General features: G+C 40.1%; 1 protein-coding gene across 1 annotated transcript in view; it reads left to right on the top strand.

The window, feature by feature from the left end:
• SPTLC2 (serine palmitoyltransferase long chain base subunit 2) overlaps positions 1-15,471 on the top strand; it is a 100,243-nt gene that overhangs the window by 27,647 nt on the left and 57,125 nt on the right. Inside the window, exons 3-4 of the mRNA XM_027552537.1 lie at positions 12,224-12,378; positions 14,108-14,256. Of these exons, the coding sequence (XP_027408338.1) occupies positions 12,224-12,378; positions 14,108-14,256 (304 nt within the window). The remainder of the gene's footprint in view (positions 1-12,223; positions 12,379-14,107; positions 14,257-15,471) is intronic.

The raw sequence follows: 15,471 nt of genomic DNA, 5'->3' as shown, positions 1-15,471 counted from the left end.
AGTGGTGCTTGTAACCACATCCTTATTTTTTCCCTCATTCCATTACAAAAGAGAGCCTCTTAAACTATTTATGTTAGTTCTTCTTTCTATGTTGCTTTGGGTAGAAATGAACCACACAGTCATGCTAGTAAAGGTGAGTTTTGCATAGGGGTGTTCTGTTTTACATAACTTGCATAAAATTGTTGGAATTCTTTACTGCTTGATTCTCTGTTACTAGTGGTGTTTTGGATGAAAATGTTTTTTTCTCAGTCTGATTTCTTTATTATGTGAAGTGAAGCTAGTAGTCAGAAACATGTATGTGATAGATAACAGTAAAAGCTTGAGTTAATAAAAATGTTCCAACATCTAAATAGGAAATACCCAGAAGTCAGGGGCAAATCATGGTGGGTAGTTACCACACGGGCTTCCCTGGTGGCTCAGCGGTAAAGAATCTGCCTGCAGTGCTGGAGACTCAGGTTCAGTCCCTGCATCAGGAAGATTACCTGGAGGAAGAAGTGGCAACCCACTCCAGTCTTCTTGTCTGGAGAATCCCCATGGACAGAGGAGCCTGGCGGGCTGCAAAGAAGCGGCCACAGCTGAGCGACTAAGCACAGCACATCGCCAGTTAACAATGTCGTGATAGTTTGAAGTGAACAGTGAAGGGACTCAGCCATATATATACTTGTATCACTCTCCTCCAAACTCCCCTCCCATCCAGGCTGCCACATAACACTGGGCCAGAGTTCCGTGTGGTCTACAGTAGGCCCCTGTTCGTTATCCAACACTTTTTTTTCTTCTAATGCTTGTTTATTCATTTAATTTTGTCTGTGCTGGGTCTTCGTTACCGTGGGAGCTGCTGTCTTCTAGTTGCAGTGCTCGAGCCTCTTGCTGTGTGGCTTTTCTTGTTGGGGAGCACAGGCTCTAGGGCTTTAGGGCTTTAGTAGCTGTGGCACGTGGGCTCAGTAGCTGCAGCTCAGGTTCCAGAGCACGGGCTCAGTTGCCCGGCAGCATGTGGGATCTTCCCTCATCAGGGATCAAACTTGTGTTTCCTGCGTTGGCAGGTGGATACTTTACCACTGAACCTCCAAGGAAGTCCCCTGCTTTTTTGTTTTTTTTTTAAACAGCTTTATTGAGATATAATTCATATACCATGAAGGGCACCTGTTTAAAACGTACAGTTGAATGATTTTTATTACTATTTACAGAAAACATACAGCCAGCACCATAAGCTAATCTTAGAGCGTTTTCATTATCTGAAAAAGGAACCCATATGTAATAACAATCTCCCTTCCTCCCTCACCCCACGCTTAGTAGCCACTAATCTACTTTCTGTCTCTAAACATTTCATATAAATGGGATCATACAGTGTATAATTTTTTGTGTCTGGCTTCTTTCACTTGGAATGTTTTTGGAATTCATCCATGTATAAAAAGTGAAAAAAAGTGAAAGTGTTAGTCGCTCCATTGTGTCTGACTCTTTGCAACCCCATCGACTGTGCCCACCAGGCTTCTCTGTCCATGGGGTTCTCCAGGCAAGAATACTAGAGTGGGGTGTCATTCTCTTCTCCAGGGGATCTTCTCGACCCAGGGATTGAACCCGGGTCTCCTGCATCACAGGTAGATTATTTACTGTCTGAGCCACCAGGGAAGCCCCATGGTGTAGTATTTCAATTATTCATTTTTTTTTGCTAAATCACATTTCATGGTATAGAATAGTTGTCTGTTTTTATTTCTTCTAGGGATTTCTCACTGGGCATCTAAATCTAGAATAAACCACAGAAATGTTACCACTTTCCCCTTTTGCACTAGTGATGTTACTAGGTTTGCAAGAGTTTCCCTGTCACCTATTAGGCTTTTTTGTTTATAGCAACAATGTAGCTTTTTTTAGAAAGTTTTTTTGACTTTTGAATCTTGAGGTCTCTCTTTCGTTATTTAGCTGTTCTTTGCATTCAGCAGTTTGAAACTGTTTTTACTGTTAACTCAGGATGTGGAAGTTTAAAAAACAGGTGTCCTATCCCCTATGCTCAGTCATTCCAAGTTTAAATTGAGTATCGTTGCAGTGTCAAACTGGCAAACCGATTTCAAGATGCTTATTATGATAAAGTTTAAAAACAATAATAAAATTCATAGGTCCCAGAGATTGCCTGTAAGCCCTCAACAGCTCTTAGATCCCAGTGTAAGAAACCATGTTGAGGTTTCCTTAGATTTCAAGCTATATTTTGGTTTTGTTGCTTCTCATTAGAACCTTTGGAAAATGCCTTAACATCTTTGGTAGTAGATGACTGAAAATGTAAAAGAACAGTCTTCTCTACCTAAGTGTGGCTGTCCAGGCTGTCCAGTAGAGCTGGTCATGGATAACACAGGCCAGTGCTCTGCTCCTGATCACTGCACAGTCAGTGCTGGCGTCTGGGATTCCTGAGTCAGCTTGGCCTCAGTTTGTCCTATATCACATCATTGCAAGTAGCATAGATGGTTATTTCTCCCATCTCAGGAGAAAACCTTCTCTCAATCCTTTCTCCTCATTTACGGCTCCTTTCTTCTTTTAAAGCAGAGTTCTTCAATGTAGCAATGTCTTTCTTTCTGCTTTCCACTGAACCCACTCCAGTCCAGATTTTGCCCCAACACTTCAACTGAAACGACTCCCATATTGCAACGTCTTAGTCCTTCTCAGTCTTCGTCCTGTTTGGCCTCTCAGCATTTGACCCAGTTGGTCACTCCCTCCTTCTGAAGCATTTTGCTCACTTGTTTCCTAGACCCGATTGCCTGTTTTCCCCCTGTCTTTCTGGCTGTTTTCTCTTATCCTCTCCTGCTGCATCCTCGTCATTTGCCCACCTTCTCAGTGTGGATGTAGGTGTGGCACAGGCTTCATGCTTAGTCCTCTTCTCCTCTCATCTGTACTCACTCTCTTGGTGATTTCATCTGCTCTTTTGGTTTTCAGTGCCCCTCTGTACGACGAGAATGTCTAAATACATGTCTCTAGCACTGTCTCCTTCAGTGGGCTCTGCACTGTGTAGGTAGCTGCCCACTTGGCATCTCCACATAGGCCCCGCAAACTCTGCTTGTCTAAAACTGAGCTGACATACCCTTCTCTAATCAACCAGCAGTCTTCCCTATCTCCGTGAATAACAGTTCTCTTCTTCCAGTTGCTTAGGCTTTGGAGTTACTCCTCTTCTTCTTTTTGGCATATGCCTTTTGTGGTCCATTAGGAAATTCAGACTTCACCCCTTTTAATCAATCTTAATTTATCACCTGCTGCTGCTGCTAAATCGCTTCAGTCCTGTCCGACTCTGTGCGACCCAATGGACGACAGCCCACCAGGCTCCCCTGTCCCTGGGGTTCTCCAGGCAAGGACACTGGAGTGGGTTGCCATTTCCTTCTCCAATGCATGAAAGTGAAAAGTGAAAGTGAAGTCGCTCCGTCGTGTCCGACCCTCAGCGACCTCCGTCCGTGGGATTTTCCAGGCAAGAGTGCTGGAGTGGGGTGCCATCGCCTTCTCCGAATTTATCACCTATGCATAATTTATTGTTTACTTAGCCTCTCACTCCTCTGCTCCAGGCACACTGGTCTCTTTGCATTTCCTCAAGGTTCTAAGTAAGTATACTCTTGCCTCGATGCCATTGCACTTGCTGTTCACCTGCCGGGAAAGCTCTGCCCCAGGTAGTCTTGTGGATGGTTTCCTTGCTTTCTCTTCCTCATTGTACCCTGGCCACCCTAGCTAAGTTTCAGCATGATGCCAGCATTTTACATCCTGCTTCTCTGTTTGATTTTTGTTTTCATTAGCACTTTCACTACTGACATACTTTATATTTTATACATGTGTCTTGTTTCAATATCTGTTTCTTCCACCAAAGCATAAATTCCACAAGGGCAAAGAGTATTACTTTCTTTTTGTTCACTGTATAATCGGTGCCTGAAAGACTGCTTGGCACATGTTAATGTATCATATTACACATTCAGTTAAGTGTCTAAGAGGTAAGTGCTAAGATGTGAGTGGTGGTAATAATTACAGTGAAAAGTTCTGGGCTTTGAACTGATGTATTCACAGTCCTGTGTGTGTTTGTGTGTGTGTGTATACATATTCAGATGCAGACACACAGATGACCCACTTTTAGATTTAGAGAAAACAAATGTCTCTAATCTTGAAATCTCATTTTATGCTTTCACTGATGTTACAGAAACAGCAAGGAAGTGACCTCCTATAACATTAAAAACATGAAAGAACACACAGTAAGTAACGTGATTTACATGAATAATAGGGAAAGCTCTTGACCACAATTCAGAGATTTTAAAGTCACTAGCTTAATACTTTTCTCAGGTTATTTCACCTGATTGTCTTCATTAAGTAGAGCTAGAGATGACATTGTTAGTTTATAACACCCCTAGCCACATAATGCTTTTTTTTAAATTAATTTTTATTGGAGTTCCTTTACAATGTTGTGTTAGTTTCTGCTGTACAGCAAAGTGAGCCAGCTGTGCATGTGCATATATTCCCTCTTTTGGATTGCTTTTCATTTTCGTTACTTCTTCAGGTGGGAATTATATAGGATTTTCAAATTCTCTTAATTTAAGTATTGAAACAATTTTGTCATGCTTCAGCTATCTCTGGACATACCTTATGAGGTTATTTCCTTCTCTAGAAAAGGAAGTGTTGCCAAAATAAAAATTTAGACCATTAAAGACTTTTTATCATTAGCCTGTCTCTGATATGCGGTATCCTCTTTGTCATGCTTCCTAGGTGGCTCAGTGGTAAAGAACCCACTTGCTAATGCAGGACCTGCAGGGATTTGACCCCTGGGCTGGGAAGATTCCCTGGAGGAGGAAATAGCAAACTCACTCCAGTGTTCTTGTCTGGATAATCCGTGGACGGAGGAGGGGGTGGGTGGGGGGGTAGTCCGTGGGGTCTCAGAGTCAGACATGACTGAGCACACACACAGTCAGTCATCCTGTTTATCACCATGAAATGTCTTAACAGTACTGTAGTAACCCATAAACAGCATTCAGTTCAGTTCAGCTGCTCAGTTGTGTCCCGACTCTTTGTGACCCCGTGAATCGCAGCACACCAGGCCTCCCTGTCCATCACCAACTCCCAGAGTTCACTCAGACTCACGTCCATCGAGTCAGTGATGCCATCCAGCCATCTCATCCTCTGTCGTCGCCTTCTCCTCCTGCCCCTAATCCCTCCCAGTATCAGGGTCTTTTCCAATGAGTCAACTCTTTGCATAAGGTGGCCAAAGTATTGGAGTTTTAGCTTCAGCATCAGTCCTTCCAGTGAACACCCAGGACTGATCTCCTTTAGGATGGACTGGTTGGATCTCCTTGCAGTCCAAGGGACTCTCAAGAGTCTTTTCCAGCCCACAGTTCAAAAGCATCAATTCTTTAGCACTCAGCTTTCTTCACAGTCCAACTCTCACATCCATACATGACCACTGGAAAAACCATAGCCTTGACTAGACGGACCTTTGTTGGCAAAGTAATGTCCCTGCTTTTGAATATACTATCTAGGTTGGTCGTAACTTTCCTTCCAAGGAGTAAGCGTCTTAATTTCATGGCTGCAGTCACCATCTGCAGTGATTTTTGGAGCCCAAAAAAATAAAATCTGACACTGTTTCCACTGTTTCTCCATCTATTTCCCATGAAGTGATGGGACCAGATGCCATGATCTTCTTCAGTTTTCTGAATGTTGAGCTTTAAGCCAACTTTTTCACTCTCCTCTTTCACTTTCTTCAAGAGGCTTTTGAGTTCCTCTTCACTTTGTGCCATAAGGGTGGTGTCATCTGCATATCTGAGGTTATTGATATTTCTCCTGGCAATCTTGATTCCAGCTTGTGCTTCTTCCAGCCCAGCGTTTCTCATGATGTACTCTGCACATAAGTTAAATAATCAGGGTGACAATATACAGCCTTGACGTACTCCTTTTCCTATTTGGAACCAGTCTGTTGTTCCATGTCCAGTTCTAACTGTTGCTTCCTGACCTGCATATAGGTTTCTCAAGAGGCAGGTCAGGTGGGCTGGTATTCCCATCTCTTTCAGAATTTTCCACAGTTGATTGTGATCCACACAGTCAAAGGCTTTGGCATAGTTAATAAAGCAGAAATAGATGTTTTTCTAGAGCATTTTTAAAGCAAAGGTTTCCGGTGTGTAGCCTTCAGTTTCAGTGGCCGAAGGTTTGGAAGCACCCTGATGTTTCCCGAATAGCTACGTGCCTTAGTGTCAGCAGACACAGTGGGTTTTCTTGCGGTCAGATGTTAAAGCAAATTGGGTTACATGCTGTTGAGCCAGGCAGTTCAACAGACTTTGTCATGTAAAACTTCTGTGTGAGATTTATTGAAAAATGCTCTTTCCTTTACTTTTTAACCTGTTTATTGGTTATATATAACCAATATATACATATGTACACCACACATCTTGAAAGGTTAATAAAAAAGTGGATGTGGTTGTAATGAGTGCTTATATAAGTGAGCAGTGATGAAACTACCACCTTAGAGGTAACACATTGCTGTCACGTCAGAAACCGCACCCCCACATGTCGCTTCTCAGTCCTGCCTTTTCCCTCTCCCTTAGGCTAGCGATTGTCTTGACTTTTCTTTATGGTTTTATCATCTGCATGTATATCTATAAGCAATACAATTTAGTTAAGCCCAGTTTTGAACATTCTATAAATGGATTTGCATTGTGTGTATGTTTTGTGCCTTAGTTTATGTATTCAGCATAGGATTCAGCTGTCTTATGGTGTACTTCTGCTTCATTTGTTTTCATCGCTGAATAGAATCCCAATGTAAGAGTATAACTAATAAAGTTTATCTACTCTAGTGTCAGTGGACATTGAGGCTTTTTTTTTTTTTTTTTCCAGTTTTTGTCAGTGACTCATAAAGCTGCTGTCAGTTTTCTAATGTATGTTTCCTGAACATGTATCTATGAATTTCTCAAGTCTTAGAATACATGGGTTATAGAATATGCGTGTCTTCAACTTTACTAAATAGTAACAAACTTTTTCAAAGTGATTGTACTATTTTTTACACTTACCAGCTGTGTTTGAGAGTTCTCATTGTTCCACATCCTAACCAACAATTACTATTGTCAGAATTAAATTTTTTTTTTTGCCAGTTCTGGTGTATTTATGTCTGGTATCTCATTGTAGTTTTAATTTGCATTTCTCAATTGCCCAATTAAGCTAAACACTTTTGCATTATGTTTAATGATTATTTGATGTTTCTATTTTGTGAAGTGCCAGTTAAAATCTTTGGCCTGTTTATCTCTTGGCTTTCTCTTTTGTTTTGTTTTTTTCTTAGCTGTTTATAGGAAATTTTTATGTCCTCTAGAAGACATTTTACAATTGTCTAAGCCCATTTTGTGACTTGTCTTGCCACTCTGTGTATATCTTTTTAAAAAACTTATTTGTTTTTGATTGAAGAATAATTGCTTTACAGTATTGTGTTGGTTTCTACCAAACATCAGCGTGAATCAGCCTTAAGTTTTCTGTGTGTGTCTTTTAATGAACAGAAGTTCTTTTAAAGTAAGCAGATTTATCCGTCTTCCTTTATGAATAGTGCCTTTGTACTTTGTTTAAGGTATTTTGTTCTAAATCTGTGAATTTGTTTTCCTGTTTTCGTTGCATTTTAAATAATAAATATACATCAAATCACATGAAAATACCAATATTTGACCATTTTTGAACTGCTAAAATGATAATTTCAATGTGATTCAGTCTAATAAGATAAAGAAGGAAGAGCATATATCTGGACATAGTATAGATGTGTAAAGGTGTATAATATGGCTGTATATAATATGGTTGGTAAGTTAAACTTAGGTTGTGATAGAAATTATTAATTCTTAAAAAATTGCTTCCCTGTGCTATAATTAGTACCTATTTTACCTATTTTTACATGAGAGAAATAAACTAGCTGTCAGAAAGTGGGCCCCTGGCTTTTGACCTCTGCAGTTCAAGTAAAACATTCCCTCAGGGATTCTTGTCATCTGTGTCACTTACTTCCTGTGGCTGAAAGACTGGTTTGAACGCAGAATAAGCACAGGCTTGTTCAGCCATTTTTCTATATGGATGTATGTACCCGCACATGGCCCCATTATTCGGCTTTTCAGAGAAAGCTTCTTCGTCATGGGGCCAAAATCCTTTTATACAGTATATGCTGGAGTTTTATTTATTTTTTTTTTAGCTGCATTGTGCAGCTTATGGAATCTTAGTTCCCCAACCAAAGACTGAACCCAGGCCCAACAGCAGTGAAGCTCCGAGTCTTAACCCCTGGACCACCAGGGAATTCCCTGGAGTTTTGTCTTGAGACATTTGGGAAATGCTAGCTTTGCAGCCGGAGAAAGCAATGGCAACCGACTCCAGTACTCTTGCCTGGAAAATCCCATGGACAGGGGAGCCTGGTAGGTTGCAGTTCATGGGGTCGCTACGGAGTTGGACACGACTGAGTGACTTCACTTTCACTTTTCACTTTCATGCATTGGAAGGAAATGGCACCCCACTCCAGTGTTCTTGCCTGGAGAATCCCAGGGACAGAGGAGCCTGGTGGGCTGCCATCTGTGGGGTCGCACAGAATTGGACACGACTGAAGCGACTTAGCAGCAGCAGCTTTGCAGCCATCGCTTATTATAGCCTGTCTCTCACACTGCCGATGAACTGCAAGCTCAGCTTTTACTCCTCTACCCCCAATGTGGCTCTTATTTATTGGGTTGGAGAAAAGGTTTGTTTGGTTTTTCCTGGCTCTAGTAGCACTTAGTTGTCTTTAACTCATTCAAAAATTTTGTTAGATTGTATTGTGACAGGTGTTACATCAGTGTGCATTTTAATAAAATTATCAAAATTGCTGAATTTTTGTGTAGCTATTTAAATATTGAAGATGGAAGAGAAAAGAAAAACATTTTCTCCATGTTGAGAAAAGAAAGTGGAAGTGTTAGTTGTTCATTTGTGTCTGACTTGCAACCCTTGGACTGTAACCCACCAGGCTCCTCTCTGTCCATGGAATTTTCCAGGCAAGAATAGTGGAGTGGGTAGCCATTCCGTTCTCCAAGGGATCTTCCCAACCCAGAGATCAAACCCTGGTATCTTGCATTGCAGGCAGATTCTATGTTTTATTATTTCAAGAAAGGTAAAAATGCAGCTGAAACACACAAAAAAATATTTGTATGGTGTATGGAGAAGGTACTTATCTATCAAAAGTGGTTTGTGAAGTTTCATGCTGGAGATTTTTCACCAGATGATGCTTTACCATCGGGGAGACCAGTTGAAGTTGATTAACTAATGTGTCAAATCAAGACATTAATTGAGAACAACCAACATTATAGCATATTAAAGAGCAGAGACATTACTTTGCCAACAAAGGTCCGTCTAGTCAAGGCTATGGTTTTTCCAGTGGTCATGTATGGATGTGAGAGTTGGACTGTGAAGAAAGCTGAGTGCCGAAGAATTGATGCTTTTGAACTGTGGTGTTGGAGAAGACTCTTGAGAGTCCCTTGGACTGCAAGGAGATCCAACCAGTCCATCCTAAAGGAGATCAGTCCTGGGTGTTCACTGGAAGGACTGATGCTGAAGCTGAAAGTCCAATACTTTGGCCACCTCGTGCGAAGAGTTGACTCATTGGAAAAGACCGTGATGCTGGGAGGGATTAGGGGCAGGAGGAGAAGGGGATGACAGAGGAAGGCTGGATGGCATCACTGACTCGATGGACGTGAGTCTGAGTGAACTCCGGGAGTTGCTGAGGGACAGGGAGGCCTGGCGTGCTGCAATTCATGGGGTCACAAAGAGTTGGACACAACTAAGCAACTGAACTGAACATTATATCACACAGGAGATAGGTAACATATTCAAAATATCCAGATAAAGCGTTGGAAATAATTTACACCTGCTTGGTTATGGTAATCACTTTGATGTTTGGATTCCACATAAGTGAATAAAAACCTTCTTGACCATGTTTCCACATGTGATTCTCTACTGAAATATGATGAAAAGTTCCATTTTTATAACAAGCTGTGATGGGCAATGAAAAGTGGATACTATACAATAATGTTGGAACGAAAAGAGATCATAGGGCAAGCGAATTGAACACCAAAGGCTTTGTTGGTCTTCATCCAATTAATTCCAACAAGTATTGCTTCCTCTTAGAGCAACTGAAAGCACTTGACAAAAAGCATCTGGAATTAGTCAACAGAAAGTGCATAATCTTCCGTCAGGATGCTGCAAGACTGCATGTTTCTTTAATAACCAGGCAAAAACTGTTACAGCTTGGCTGGGAAGTTCTGATACATCTGTCATATTCACCAGACATTGCACCTTTGGATTTCCATTTATTTCGAACTTTACAAAATTCTCTTAGTAGGAAAAATTTCAACTCCCTGGAAGACTGTAAAAGGCACCTGGAACAGTTCTTTGCTCAAAATGATAGAAAGTTTAGGGAAGGTGGAATTATGAAGTTGCCTAAAAAATAGCAGAAGGTAATGGAACAAAATGGTGAATATGTTCAGTAAAGTTCTTGGTGAAAATGAAAATGTTTTTTATTTTTAAGAATCTGCCTGCAGTGCAGGAGAGCCCAGTTTGATTCCTGGGTCGGGAAGTTTGGTTGTATGCTCAGATGGTAAAGAATCCACCTGTAGTGCTGGAGACCTGGGTTCAATCCCTGGGTTGGGAAGATCCCCTGGAGAAGGGAAAGGCTACCCACTCCATTATTCTTGCCTGGAGAATCCCCATGGGCAGGAAAGCCTTGCAGGCTACAGTCCATGGTGTCACAAAGAGTCGGACACAATTGAGTGACTAAGCACAGCACAGACCCACTTCAGTATTCTTGGGCTTCATGGTGGCTCAGATGGTAAAGAATCCACCTGCAGTGCGGGAGACCTGGGTTCGATCCCTGGGTTGGGGAGATCCCCTGGAAAAGGGTGTGGCATCCCATTCCAGTACTGTTACTTGGAGAATCCCCAAGGACAGAGGAGCCTGGTGGGCTATAGTCCCTGGGTCGCAAAGAGTTGGACACGACTGACGAACTAAGCACACAGCACACAAAAAACTGAAGAAGCTTTTTGGCCCACCGAATATTTGAGTAGTAAACTTCCAGTTGTGACAGACAGAGCATCTGTGGATATTTTCTCTTCAGTTCAGTTCAGTTCAGTCGCTCAGTCATGTCCGACTCTTTACCAGTTGCAGGAGAGATGGTATCAGGTACCACAAATTCCGGAGAACTTTGTGACTTTACTTCAGCTTTATTTAAGGAGATTTTTATCTACTGTGAGGTTTATTTATTTAGTAGGCACTTTAGAGTCCAGTGTCCTAGAAGGTTGTTAATTTTAAAGTTTTATGTAGAGCCTTCTTTAGCAGCGAAAATCTTTTACAGAATAAGGCTTAAAGTTTTAATATTTTTGATTAGCTTATTTAAAAGATTAATTTGGGTTGGCACCAAGCCCAGATCTGAGGGCTAGAAGCTCAGTAGTTTGCTGACTGTTGTAAAACTCTGGTATAGTTTTCTTCTGTTTTGTTTACCAATTACCCTCAAGTAGACCTCATGTGGTCTGGTCACTCTGCTCTGAGCAGAACATTATGTCTTAATTAAAGCTCCACTGTGACTATTTTTTATAGACTTAGAATTTAGCGTAACTTATAAGGGAGATCTTTAAAGTCTAAAGTCTTGATCATGGAAATTCATTTTGAGATTTTTTTTAAAACTCCCATCCAAGGAAAGAAACCTAAGACAGGTGTCTTTCTATAACCTACCTTTTAGTTTTTCTTATTTATAATTCTTCTTTGGATTAATTTCCTTTTGATCCTTGAAAATATGCAGAGAATGGAATCTTAATTTTGGAATTATTTTTCTTGGTTGAAATTGGAATTATAGGATTTTATGGCATTTCCCCTAGTACATTATGGGGCAGAGATGGAGCAGAGTACAGTGTTATTAAGGTTATTAGAAGGGAAAATCATTTATTGACAGAATTGTACAACTAAGTTTTATTTTTATGAGGTCTGCTTTACGAAGTTAAATTCTTTGACCCTACTTTCATGCAATCGTGTAGTGACTTGCAACCATTTTCTTAGAGCTCATCGGTCAAAGCTAAGTGATTTTTATCTGGTTGAGTTGTTTAAAACAACAGAAAGAATGGATGCCTTCCCAAATGTTTTCCGTATCAGTTAATTCTGAATAACTGACCTCTCCTTCTAAAGTGCTCTTGTACTATGAAAAGAGAAGTTGTGCAGAGAAACTCAGTTAAACATATGGCATCTCACCATTCGTTGGCAGGACTTTGTGTCACTGTACCAGGATTTCGAGAACTTCTACACGAGGAATCTCTACATGAGGATCAGAGACAACTGGAACCGGCCCATCTGCAGTGTGCCTGGAGCCAGGGTGGACATTATGGAGAGACAGTCTCATGACTACAACTGGTCCTTCAAGTGAGTCTTGGTTGGGAAATTATTTCAGTGGATTTCTTCACCTTAGAAGATTTTCTGTTGCAGTTAGAGTATTCTGTCAAAGCAGGAGTAGAAGTATTGAGAGTGCAATACAGCATGATTAACTTTCTTGCATGTTGTTCATTGTTTTGGAGATTTTTAAAATGCATCTCTCTGTGACATCTGCCACTGTTGGATTATAACTGAAAAAAAATTGGACTTAAAAGAACACACACAAAGAAAAATCGTCCTTTTTGTTGGGCCGTTTAGTAGAGTCAAGTGTCTGAATTTATTTATGGATATTTTGATTTCTGAGATGATTCAAGGAGTGTTTTTACTTAAATGGATTGAACTGTTTAGAAAACTAATTTTTTTTAATTGGAGGATAATTAGTTTCTGCCATACATCAACATGAATCAGCCATAGGTATATATATATGTCCTCTCCCATTTGAACCTCCCTCCATCTCCCACCCATGCCAGCGCTCTAGGTTGTCACAGAGCACAGATTAGAAAATTTTATATATTGATAAAATTTTGTTTATATTGTGCAAGCTTTTCATGGTTGTATGGTCATTATTATTATCTTTTTTTTTAAAGATAATACAAATAAAGTGAAGGTCTCCTATGAGAACTAACCACTGTCCTTTTGCAAATCCACCTCTCCACAAATGCTCACTTCCTAGAGATGACCATTATTATCAGTTGATTGTATATTATTCCTCCAGATATTTTCTGTGGCGTATGTATGTAGTGTATTACGGGGGTTGCACACAGTGTTTTGATTATGGGATCTTAATATAGAAAGTATTTTACATCTTGCTTTTTTGCTTGCTAACATATCAGTAACATCTTTCTTGTGCCTATTCACCAAGCTCATTATTTGTAGTGGCTACTTAGTATTCTAAAATATAGATACATATAATGTAGAACACATTGGGCTGCCTCATCCTATCTTAAAAACCCCAGATCTCTGAGTTAAGACAGCAGCAGTTAATTCTTTGTTTATACTTCATGACCATCTTAGACCAGTAAAGCCTCTGAACTGTGATCCTTATTCTGGGGTCCAGGGCTGACTGTTCTTCCACCGTGTGGAATGTCACTGATCCATGTGCCTGAGAAAGGGACATGGTAGGTGAATTGTGTAGTAACTTGAAGGATCCTTAAGCATATATCCTTTTATATGTGTGTAGGAATTGCTCAGTCAAAAATATGTATTGAGTTGGCCAAAAAGTTCATTCAAAAACGATAGGTTTGTTAGGTAAGTACTGCCAAACTGCCCTCCAAAAGGAAAAGATACTCTTATCTACAGCTTATGAAAGTGTCCTGGCCAACACTGAATATGGTCAGATTTTTCTTTTTTTTTTTTTTAATTAAAAAATTTTTCAGAGTCATGCTGCATGGCTTGTGGGATCTTAGAGTTTCCTGGCCAGGAATTGAACCCAGGCTACAACAGTGAAAGCGTCAAGTCCTAATCACTGGACCGACCACCAGGGAATTCCCATGATGTAGTTAGTTTTTAAACATCCCTATTGATAAGTGAAAATTGATATTTTGTTTTAATGTCCACCTTCCTAATTGGTAGTGAGTCTGAGCTGCTTTTCATGGAGACCATATTCTCTCTTAATTCCTACAGATGGTGCTTCCTTTTGTATTATCAATAAGTTTATTATCACATGTAAGTATTTGACTTGCTCCTGAATTTCATGAACTTTTATGCTGTTGAAATACAGGTACACAGGGAATGTAATTAAAGATGTTATAAACATGGGTTCCTACAACTATCTCGGATTTGCGAGGAACACTGGACCATGTCAGGAGGCAGCTGCCAAAGTCCTAGAGGAGTATGGAGTTGGAGTGTGCAGCACTCGGCAGGAAATTGGTAAGCATAGGCTATTAGTTTGGTCAGCTCATGTTCTTAACTCTTTTTCTCAGGAGGGAAAATACTGATACAGAGCTAGAATATGAACATCCAAATACATACTTTGCTGTGGAGTTTAGATCAAGTAAAGAATGCTTTATTTTTCTGAAGTGATGGATGATTTTAATGCTTCAGTGTGTTTTGAGATATTTTTATCTTTTCCATTATGTTTTACATACATACTATCTCTAGAAAAGTTCCATTAGGTATTTGTTTCATTTATAGCTTTAATGTTGACTTTATTGGTTAAATGATAGTGATTGAGAGAACTTTTTACTGGTATACTGAGCCCATGGGCAAATGAGGGTTAACCTGCTTCCATACTGGTAAATTGGGGCTAATAGTAATTCCTACCTTATAGGGCTGTTTCAAGAATTAAATAGGCTGATTCATGTAAAGTGCTTATACCGTGGTAAACCCTCAATAAATGTTAACTCTTTTATTATTATTACAAGTCTATAAAACATAAAAGCGAACAGTTGTCTACAAAGAGATTTAGTTTATTTAAGCTCAAAGGAAGAGTCTTAATTTTTGTATCTTGTTGAAGAGAACTGATAACCATAAAAGTTATAAGACAACTTTCTGGATATTTATTCCTGTGGATCACCCCAAAACTTAGTAGGTTAAAGGGTTGTTCATTATGGTTTCTCATGGGTCTAGAGAATGGCAAGTGCTGCTGAGTCGTTCTTCCTTGGGATCCCCAGTGATGTGCTTAAGGGAGCCTTATGCAGTGATGACACAGAGTGACCACACCTTGTATCTTTATGGCCCTTTATGAATTGCTCGAACATCTTATCTCTTTTGATCTTTATAACAATGTCATGAGGTAGATAGAGCAGATGTTATTATTGGTGTTAAACAGATAAGAAACAGAGGCCCAGAGAGGATAAATCACTTGCTTAAGCTTTAAAGAACACATAGCATCCTAATTCAGCAGTCTTCTCTCTCAGCATTGTTTCTCTTCTACATGTAGCCAGTATCATTGATGAACGTTGTTCCTTATGGATTTGAGCACTGATTTAAAATCATAATACAAAGTTAGGGAATGTGTTCTTTAACTCACCTTTTGCTACATGACAAACCATTCCAAAACTTAGTGGCTCAAAACAGAAACATATATTTATTTGCTTGTGATCCTGTCATTTGGAAAGAACTTGACGTTTATCGCAGCTCCAC

The sequence above is a fragment of the Bos indicus x Bos taurus genome, chromosome 10 (assembly GCF_003369695.1).
Source record: "Bos indicus x Bos taurus breed Angus x Brahman F1 hybrid chromosome 10, Bos_hybrid_MaternalHap_v2.0, whole genome shotgun sequence".
Classification (NCBI taxonomy): domain Eukaryota; kingdom Metazoa; phylum Chordata; class Mammalia; order Artiodactyla; family Bovidae; genus Bos; species Bos indicus x Bos taurus.
This window is presented reverse-complemented; position numbering and strand designations above follow the sequence as displayed.